At 41.3% G+C, this 11,379-nt stretch overlaps 1 protein-coding gene across 1 annotated transcript in view; it reads left to right on the top strand.

Annotated features, from left to right (window-relative positions):
* Nucleotides 1-11,379, top strand: part of slc4a1b (solute carrier family 4 member 1b (Diego blood group)) — a 50,226-nt gene that overhangs the window by 18,672 nt on the left and 20,175 nt on the right. Inside the window, exon 8 of the mRNA XM_062474709.1 lies at nucleotides 8,635-8,845. Coding sequence (XP_062330693.1) covers nucleotides 8,635-8,845 — 211 coding nt within the window. The remainder of the gene's footprint in view (nucleotides 1-8,634; nucleotides 8,846-11,379) is intronic.

Here is an 11,379-nt window from a genome sequence, read left to right as displayed (position 1 = left end):
AACCTAATCACATTCCTGTTCATAGCTAGAGAACTAAACAAGCATGTCTGCAAATGTTACCAAGCAAACAGCCTGAATATATCATTACTCTGTAGGGTGCATAAACTACAACTAATGTTAGCCAAACCTCAAACGACTAATATACAAGATTTATTGAAATTAATTTAAAGCAATAGATGATAGCGAAATCCCTGAATGCACTACAGCCATCAATGCATTTACATTTACATTTATTCATTTAGCAGACACTTTTATCCAAAGCGACTTTCAAGAGAGAGCTTTACAAAAGTGCATAGGTCACTGATCATAACAACGAGATAGCCCCAAATATTGCTGGTAGCCAAAACATGAAGCATACATTGTGAAAAACCAAATAAGTGTCAAAGGCAAGAACCATAAGAGCATGTAGTTAAACAAGTTACAATTAAACAATATGAACCTCAAAAGTGCAAGAGTGTACCTGTAGAAAGCAAGCAACAATAATATATTTCACAGCGAGTACAAGAATTTTAAATCAGTTACAACTAACCAACCAACAACCACCAACCAAGAGCAACAAGTCTCTCAATAAGAGTCATTGTGATCCTGGAGGAAACTTCAGGTCCAGCAAATCATTCCTAAGTACCGTTTGTACTCCCGGAACAAGTGCGTCTTGAGCCTTTTCTTGAAGGTGGGGGAGGACAGTCAGTGTCTCTGATGGAGGTGGGCAGGGCTGGACTGACCATCTGCCCTACCGGGCATTTGCGCGGTGGGGCGACGCATTTTTGGGCCGAATCGGCGATATAATATGCTTTTTCTTCCTTTTTTTTGTCGGCCGGCCCAAAAAGAACTGACAGCGGCCCATTGGTAAAAATTGTTTTGGCCGGGTTGGCCTATAGAGAACTGACAGCGGCCCATTGGTTATTTTTCTTTATTGGCACTGGCCTGACCCAATCAAATCCAGGAACCCCCTTCCCCTGAATCATAATATCGCCTCCCGCAGGCCTTGAGACACGAGCTGTTGGCTAATGCGTATGCTGGTTTAGCATCGTTAAAGTTTAGCATCGCTAAAATGGAGAAACAACCACCAAAGCGCAAGGGAGGCGCAGAAAAGTTAAGGGAGAAAAAGATAACAAATCTACAGGTGAATGCCACAAAATGTGCAAAAATTTCGACATCAGCATTACCTGTAGAGGAAGGAGGAGAGGTGGCTGTCAAAGAGAGGCCGAAACATAGGCTACTGACAGAGTCAGGGAAGAAGCTGAGGAGCAGGAGAGTGACCATGACAGGGCCATGGGAGCGAGTGAAGAAAAGATGGAAGAAAGAGTAGTTGACGACGTGGTAAGGAGTAGGCAAATTAACAGGGACTCAGGAAGGGAGGGAGGCTGTGTGTATGTGTTTGTATTGTATTTAGCACACACTTTTGTCCAAAGCCACAAAATATGAATCTTACAATAATTTAAATTAACAGTAAACTGTTTTACAAGTTGCTAAGCCAATATTAAGCTAAATATTAATAATACATTTACATTTAGCAGACGCTCTTATCCAGAGCGACTTACAGTAAGTACAGGGACATTCTCCCCAAGGCAAGTAGGGTGAAGTGCCTTGCCCAAGGACACACGTCATTTTGCACGGCCAGGAATCAATTCTTCTGATTAATAGCCCGACTCCCTAACCGCTCAGCCATCTGACTCCCTCCATAACAATACAATATCAAATATCAATATGTATATATATTTTTATACCATATACAAATCATAACTCTAAGAATTAATTATTTAAGTGTAAGATCAACAGATAAGTCTTGAGACCCTTCTTGAAGGATCCAAAACTATCACATGAACGCAGAACACTAGGCAACTCATATTATAGAATGCACGCATATTTTAAGGACTGTCTGCAGGGAATGTGTCGGACCAGTCACGGTGGGTGTGGGCCGCCTGGGCCAAAAATGCCAGGGCCGATTTTTTGTCCCAGTCCAGCCCTGGAGGTGGGGAGTTGATTCCACCATTGGGGGGCCAGACAGGAGAACAGATTGTGTTGGGACTCGGCACTCTTGAGCGGTGGGACAACCAGACGGTTGTCAGAAGAAGACCGTGGCGGGTGGGGGTGTAAGGCTGGAGGAGAGACTTGATGTAGTCGGGTGCAGTCCCGTTCACCGCTCGGAGGGTCAGTGCCAGGGTCTTGAATCTGATACGGGCCGTGATGGGAAGCCAGTGGACGGAGATGAGGAGCGGGGTAACATGGGAGCGTCTGGGTAGATTAAAGACCAGGGGTCTCATGTATAAAAGATTGCGCAGCTTTCATACCAGAAGATGGCAAAAATTTGGAAAGTACCTACGCACAGAAATATTCACATGTATAAAACCGGTCGTACGCTAGGTCCTGCGCACCTTTCCTTTAAAAATAACAATCAACGTGAGATTGACCGTACGTGAACAAGCCAATGACCCCGCTTTGCCTCCTCCCATAAATGAATATGCAGATAGCTTATAAATGAGCTCCTGAGGTAATTTCTTTGTCTGAATTAAATTGGCTAAACACGCAAAAAAGAAATATTTCACAGACTGTGAGATCGACTTTCTAACAACAGAGGTGGAGGCGAGAAAATGTGTCCTGTTTAGCGGCCTGTCATCAGTTATTAGCAACAAAAGAAAGTCGGCGGAGTTGTTTTTAACCTGTAGCACTTTGAGATTTAGCTAAATGTAAAGTGCATTACAAATAAAATCATTATTATTATTATAAGGCCGTAAATTCTGTGAGTTCGGAGAACCGGACCATGGCAGAAATTAAGAAGAAATGGTCTGATGTAAAACTTGAAATTCAGAAACGAGTGGTGGTGTTTTGGGTTTTGGCATTTTGATGTGATCATCCACATTAATGATCAAACTTTTATTTTTATGTTTTTTGAATAGTCAACGTCATAGACGTATAACAGTAACTGTAGTGGAAACTTTATTTTGTAATGTTTGGTGAGTTTCGGCACTTTTCAGTTAGAATTCACCATGTTACAGAGCCAGACAAGATGTTTGTGGACGGTCCGCACATTCTCACGTCTGCTCAAAAGTTTTCGTGACGGCCCGCACATTCTCACGTCAAGTACATTTTTATACATCACACCGTGTGCGTGAAAACCAGCGTATGCAAGCTTTTTGTGCGTACGCAACGTTTATACATGAGGCCCCAGACGGGCTGCTGCGTTCTGAATCCTCTGGAGAGGGCGGGTTGCGCATGCTGGGAGACCGGCGAGCAGCGAGTTGCAGTAGTCCAACTTGGAGAGGACAAGTTCTTGGACTAGCAGCTGGGTGGAATGCTCAGACAGGTATCTCCTGATCTTCCGGATGTGGTAGAGGGTGAATCTACACGACCGGGAGACCGCGGCCGTGTGGGCTGTGAGGGAGAGCTCGTCATCCATGTCACCCCGAGGTTCCTGGCAGAGGATGAAGGGGTCACCGTCCCATATAAATATATAGCTGAATCCATTTACATAAATAAATATATAAATACATGTACTTATTTCAAAATGACGTTTTTCCAAAGACAATATTTATTTCATGGGACTTTTATTTCCTGATGCCACATTTACATTTATTAATTTAGCAGATGCTTTTATCCAAAGCGACTTCCAAGAGAGAGCTTTACAAAAAGTGCATAGGTCAATGATCATAAACAACGAAATAGCCCCAAATACATTGCGGGAAGCCAAAACATGAGCATACATTGTGATAAGCAAACTAGAGAGGGTACAATTTCTGGGGAAATTGTAGGGTGTGCTTGCTTGCGTCGGTTGTACAGGGGTCCGTTTTTGAATGACATTTTTACAACTGATATTTATGTATATTTTATATAAAAATGCATACTTATTATTTATAAAGATTACATAGATTTAAAAGCATTTTTTTGATGCTCATTTACAACTGAAAATACGAGTGAAGTGTAGAATGAAATAGATGTCTTCTCATTTCCCCTGCAAGAGGCAGCCTCATCGTTGAATCAAAACGAATAAATTTGGCAGACCGGTGTAAAAATTGACCTAATCTCTATGACTTAAACGTCATTTTAAGTTTTTCCCTTTTCATGATATTTTCAGGCATTTAGCCTACTCATTGCATTCATTCATTAATAAAGAACCCCCTTTGAAGATTATTCTACGACGTTACCCGGCAGTAGAAGATGGAATCGCGATTCAAACAGTACCATCTGCTAACTGAAAATATGCCCCCCAAAACGTAAATAAGCTTGACATTTATTTAGTGGAAAATCGCTCATTCATAAAAAGCTCACTGGTAGCGATCATTGTCAGTAACAACGCAAAATGCGATATAGCCCTGTGTGGAGAAGCTGCCCCGGTAAATACTACTACGGTACAGTACTAGACTACTGCTGTGTTCGTCTTGGTAGCGATTGCGTTGGTTGAATTGGATTTAACGTTCCGTTGTACGGTTTAAGCTGAAATTAATTATTTTCATGAACAGATTGACAACGTTTAGGCTGTGGCAATGAAGTTCAGGTTAGTAGTTAGATAGACTTTTGATTTAAGTAAGGGGAGTGCCGAACATGTTCGGTCGCCGTTTGACTCCCTAAACAGCTGTGTAGTGTAGATGTTTTTGTAGTGTGTCTCGCGTAAGCTACAGCGTTGCAGTGAGCTACACTGGTTTGAAACCACAGGTAATGGTAATTTCACCAACAAATCGTTTACTAATGTCAGAATAAATCCTATTGTGGCTAGCAAATTAGCCACCGTTAGCTTCACTTTTCACCACAAAAACTTAACTTGAGCCTAAACCATGCAACGGAACGTAAATTCCAATAGAAGCAACTCAATCGCTACCAAGACGAAACTTTTGACACCTACGTTGTCTATGTAGGCCAAATATTGACTGAGTTTTAGGGGGGCAAAAAGAATAATAATAATAATAATATATATGTGAGAGAACAAAGGTTGTGCCCTTGCCGAAGGCAAAGCACACCCAATAATATAATTTACAGCGAGTACAAGTAGTTAACTCAGTTACAACTAACCAACAAGTGCAACAAGTCCTTCAATAAGTGTCATTGTGCTCCTGAAGGAAATAAAGTAACATCGGATCCAACAAATCTTTCTTAAGTACCGTTGTACTCCCGGAACAAGTGCGTCTTTAGCCTTTTCTTGAAGGCGGGGAAACAGTCAGTGTCTCTGATGGAGGTGGGGAGTTGATTCCACCATTGGGGGGCCAGATAGGAGAAGATCTTGGGTTGGGAGCGGGCGCTCTTGAGAGGTGGGACCACCAGAAGGTTGTCAGAAGAAGACCGAAGGTGGCGGGTGGGGGTGTAAGGCTGGAGGAGAGACTGGATGTAGGCAGGTGCATTTATTTATTTAATGGAACTTTTATTTCCTAATGCCACATTTATTTCTGTACTGTATTTATTTCCAATCCTACATGCAAATGAGAGGGGCGTGGTTATCCACAGACCAAAGCAACTGCACAAGGTCATTAGCAGACCTTGTGGGGTACCTGGAGAAAAACAAGCTGTAGTGCAGATGTTGGTATTAGTGGTGTCAGAGATAGCATGCTGGCCTTATAGCTGTTCTATTGGTAGTAATTGTAGTGGACACACAGCGTTAGAAATGTTTAGCGCTGAACAGTACAGACCGCATATTTTTCTCACCTTTATCCACTGTCATTATAAGCAGTATATTACAAATCCTAATCTTTAATGAAAGGTTTTTGAAATGCCTTGCTTTGGAGATTTGGTGTAGGATTTATGATGACAGGTTTTAGGTCTAGGATGAATGTTTTGAGTTTGTACACCATTATACACAGGTTGAAAAAATAATTAACTTAACACCACACAAGGGCTGATTGTTTATCTGTATTAGTTATATTCATACGCAGATATTAACTAAACAATAATGTGTATAAAACACTCAAGAGAGCTTATAAATATATAGCTTCTACCTGTGCTTGAACAATTCTGCCTATTGACAGCAAAGCGTTAGACATCCACAAGAATAGTGTTTGCTACCCATTCACACTGCCCGCTATTGCTGTCACTCACATAAACTTTGAAAAATAACAAACAAACCCCAATGCCTAGCATCTTGATAACCTATCACGGTTCTAACAAACAGAACTAAGGAATGGATGCAGACATGAAGAGAACACAAATATATAGATACATAAATACATTACAAAATAAATGACAATGACCGGTGTTGGCACTGAATTCAGTTAACTAACACCCCCCAAACACCAAATTTAATGGTAAAACCCTTTTGAGTTCTGGGCTGTATGTATGTAGGAAAGTAGATTTACATTTAGTAGACGCTCTTATCCAGAGCAACTTACAGTAAGTACAGGGACATTCCCCCGAAGCAAGTAGGGTGAAGTGCCTTACCCAAGGACACAACGTAATTTGGCACGAACCAGCAACCTTCTGATTAATAGCCCAATTCCCTAACCACTCAGCCATCTGACCTCCCTAGTGCTAGGGTTAGATGCAAAGGAGTCTTGTCTGGGCTAACATGCACACCATGTAGGCTGCAGTGGCGGCTGCTGGTCTTTCAAAGAGGGGAAGCTCATTTTCGGCCTACATCCTAAAAATGTTTTATTTATTTGGCTATTCACTGGCTAGTTCACCCCTACGACACTAGCCTAGCCTACTGAATGAATGAACGAACGATCTAACAAAACAATATTAATCAGGGAGGAAATGTGTAAATTAGGTTCAACTGAAACAAGGAACGTGGTGTATAATTGTATGAAATGTATGATGAAAATTGGTTAGCAATTTCGCCAAGCAAATACCAAGAAATAGGTTGTGAAGGATTCTAAATCTATGTGTCTATTCCAATATGTAATGATAGTATTCAATGACACAAATCTGTGTTCTAGAAAGAGTGGTCTGGAGTCGCAGAGGTCCGATAATATCAGCTTTAATGCAGCAGTTGGAAATCAACAAGTACAGAGCTCTGGGGTTGTCTACGTTTCCCTACCCGCAACAGAGTTTGGGCTGGTTCACAAAGTCCAACTGTCTATCTTTCCCTGCCCCAGAATATCATATACAATGCAATTGAAAACACAAGTATCAAAAAAGGGTTGAGCTTGTTCTCTCGTGCATCAGGGAGTTGTTCTTGCCTACGCGTCCCACCTGCTCGGGTGCCATCTCCACCCAGTTTCAAGGTTGTTTCTGAAAATGAAGAGATAGAGACACAAAGAACAGCCTGCTTCCCACACTCAGTGTGAGACCCAATGTTTAAGCCTGAGCACACTTCTAAGTTCATAACTTTAATAAGAACAATATATTCTTTAGTTGCTGCAGCTTCGGTGACTTTTTGTAGTACAAAATTACTGTCAATCAAAAGGAGATGCAGTCTTTCGACAGACCCTCCAATCATCACGCGGAAGCCCAGCGTCCAGGCCAGCCCACTCCTCCATTCACCCCCAGAGACGCTGAGCGTCCGAGGCGGGACATAATCTCAGCATTCATCCAATGACCGTATAGTTTCGAAGCACTGAAAAAAACTGTTAAAAGCAGCCCCATTGAAGTCCATGGAAGCTGAGCTTCAACAGGGAAATGCACTGTGACGCTACTGGAATGTATGAGAAGGAAATCAGTCAGTCGACCTGCTAATATATGTAGCTGATTCTGAAATAACTCGTCTTCGATATGAACGTGTTCTAACGCATTTAAAATGTTAACACAATAGTAAATATTTGACCATTAATTTTTTGAAATTTTAGGGGACGCTGAGCTTCCCTTGCAGTCTTAAAGAAATCGCCACTGGTAGGCTGAGGCCTCACCATGGCGGCCTGGGCTTGAATTTGGCCCAGGACCTTTACTGCATGTCAGCCCCCTTCTCTCTCTCCCCACATCTCCTGTCCTCTTGAAACATACTATCCCAGTCACAAATCCTATAAATAAACAAGCCTGCATGTGTTTTCCAAAGTCTAATGAATATTTGTCAGCCCACAACATGAAAAGCAAATTCTTGCTTCCCCGGACAGACCGAGGTCCCAGTTATCTAAGTTATTTGTCCTCCACTAAAACATCTTCATAATTTAAGAGTAGCTTTGCATTCTATAGAAATATACAACTTCAAACGCTGCTCCTTGTTGCTGCACTTGTTACTGCCTATGCACATTCCATTTCCAAAATTCAGTTTGATTTATAGGGTTAATCAGATCTGATCATCTGAGGCAATGCTAACACAAATATTTTTCACATTCGCAGGTAAGATAAATATCTTATATCCTATGACCTAATATAAAATTACAATAATCAGTCAAGACAGCCCTTGGTATAGTAGCTTGGAACAATTTTTCAAATTGTTTGTTCTTTCAATGTTTTTTAAAACTTGCGACATTCCTCCAACCACCAAACAATCCCATCAGTTTCTCCTACTCTGAACTTTGCAGAGACTTTGCAAAACACACATGAGGTGGCATGAAAAATATAAAAGGACAGGAGCATTTGCTTTTTGATAGGCGTATGGTAGTGTTCTAAAAGCAAACCAATGTACACTGAAAGACTCATGTTCTAACATTGACCCTCCCAATTTATAACCTTAACAGGCTAATGTTATTGATAATACTACTGTAGAATCTATAGTATCTGAAATTATGTAGAAAAATACTTATAAAATATTTTCCTTCCATCACTTCACCCAAGGTGTTCAACCAAAGGGCGTTCCAGGCACAGAGTAACCGTGAGTTGACTGAGGCTGTAGCTGACTTCATGGACTGCAGCATCGTGATTCCACCTACCGAAATCCGAGACGAGGCGATGCTCTCCTCGATCATCAGCTTTCAGAAGAAGCTTCTGCAGGACAGACTCCGTCCCTCAGAGCCAACGCTTTGTCTGGACATCCAGCCTCGCAGACGTTAGATGTTTATCAACACTTTTCCACCAATAGAACCTATTGCATTTGGTTTGGACATTGAGTAGCAATATGGCACATGCCCTGAAATACAGTGAGAGAAAAACAAATTTGCTCCCCTGCTGATTTTGTATGTTTGCCCACTGACAAAGAAATAATCATTCTATAATTTTAATGGTAGGTTTATTTGAACAGTGAGAGACAGAATAACAAAAAAATAGATCCAGAAAAACACATGTAAATATTTTATAAATTGATTTCCATTTTAATGATTGGAATATTCTAAACTCTCCACCATGGCCAAGACCAAAGAGCTGTCCAAGGATGTCAGGGACAATATTGTAGACCTACACAAGGCTGGAATGGGCTACAAGACCATCGCTAAGCAGCTTGGTGAGAAGGTGAAAACAGTTGGTGTGATTATTCGCAAATGGAAGATCTCACCTCCTGGAGTAGCAATGATCATGAGAACGGTGAGGAATCAGACCAGAACTGCATGGGAGGATCTTGTCAATGATCTTAAGGCAACTGGAACCATGGTCACCAAGAAAACAATTGGTAACACACTACGCCGTGAAGGACTGAAATCCTGCAGCGCCCGCAAGGTCCCCCTGCTCAAGAAAGCACATGTACAGGCCCGTCTGAAGTTTGTCAATGAACATCTGAATGATTCAGAGGAGAACTGGGTGAAAGTGTTGTGGTCAGATGAGTCCGAAATCAAGCTCTTTGGTATCAACTCAACTTGCTGTGTTTGGAGGAGGAGGAATGCTGCCTATGACCCCAAGAACACCATCCCCACCATCAAACACAGAGGTGGAAACATTATGCTTTGGGGGTGTTTTTCTGCTAAGGAGACAGGACAACTTCACCGCATCAAAGGGACAATGGATGGGGCCATGTACCGTCAAATCTAGGCTGAGAACCTCCTTCCCTCAGCCAGGGCATTGAATATGGGTCATGGATGGGTATTCCAGCATGGCAATGACCCAAAACACATGACCAAGGCAACAAAGGAGTGGCTCAAGAAGAAGCACATTACGGTCCTGGAGTGGCTTAGCAGGGAGCTGAAGGTTCGAGTTGCCAAACGTCAGTCTCGAAACCTTAATGACTTGGAAAAGATTTGCAAAGAGGAGTGGGACAAAATCTTGGGGGTGTTCCATCAACGTTGATTAAGGAAAAGCGAGACTTATTTCGCCAATTCTCACTTACTTTAGCGAGAGTTCCGTTCCATTAAGGTGGCTTATTTTAGTTCTAGCTACGTAACCAAGGTAACTTATACTTCGGAACTAGCCTGATCCGTGTCAGGCTAAAAGTCAAGCTAAACTAAAATATGTTGCAAATAATTTTAAACAGGCGGAAACAGAATCTCAAAAGACAGTTCCGTCGAGTAAATTCCTGCGCGCAAAGCACTTTAGTCCGTGTTCGGAAACGTAAATTCAGACTTTTTGAAGTGCAGACATGAATTATTTACGTGTTTACTTCATCTCCCAAAAATATATTAATTTAAATAAACAAGTTAAGAAATAATGTCACTTTAACTGTTTTCAAAAGCCATTGGTTAATTGACATAAAATAAGGCCTTAGAAACTAAGCAGAGTTACAATCAATTATGGCGTATCCGTTCTTTGACAACCCTGTGGTGGATGAAGGTGCTCAGATTATACAAAGAGCGTTTATCCCACCAGCCCCAAGGGTCTTCAGAGACAGAAGTAATGCTTCCCTGACCAGTATCTGTGGAAGAAGTATAGGTTCATCAGGCCCAGCACAGTTTATCTAGATAGATTTAATTGTCATTCTTAAAAAAATAAATACATAAATATATATATATAAAATAACACTTTAGCAACTCTTATGGATGGCTATGAACACATAAGAGCAGCCTACCATCCTTTGTAGAAAGTAATAGAAAGGAGAGTAGTAGACTATAATAGTAGAAAGGAGGGTAATAGACTGCAGTCTATGTAGGTAGGCCTAGACTATGTAGTCTACTGGAATCACACACGGGGACCTCTCCTTTTGGCTTCCTTCAATTAATAACAATTTTGACATGCGTTTTTTCTGAATTGGTTTGTAGCCCATTCCAGCCTTGTGTAGGTCTACAATATTGTCCCTGACATCCTTGGACAGCTCTTTGGTCTTGGCCATGGGGGAGAGTTTAGAATCAAATTGATTCATTGCTTCTATGGACAGGTGTCTTTTATACAGATAACGAGCTGAGATTAGGAGCACACTCTTAAAGGGAGTCCTCCTAATCCCAGTTTTTTATGAGTGCTCCTAATTTCAGTTTGTTATCTGTATAAAAGACACCTAGGAGCCAGAAATCTTTCTGATTGAGAGGGGGTCCAATACATATTCCACTCATTAAAATGGAAATCAATTAATAACAATTTTTACATGGGTTTTTCTGGATTCATTTTTGTTATTCTGTCTCACTGTTCATAAACCTTCCATTAAAATGATAGACTATTCATTTATTTGTCAGTGGGCAAATGTACAAAATCAGCAGGGGATTACAAAATAAATCATTCTCACTGTAA

The sequence above is a fragment of the Osmerus eperlanus genome, chromosome 12, assembly GCF_963692335.1.
Source record: "Osmerus eperlanus chromosome 12, fOsmEpe2.1, whole genome shotgun sequence".
NCBI classification, from domain to species: Eukaryota; Metazoa; Chordata; class Actinopteri; order Osmeriformes; family Osmeridae; genus Osmerus; species Osmerus eperlanus.
This window is presented reverse-complemented; position numbering and strand designations above follow the sequence as displayed.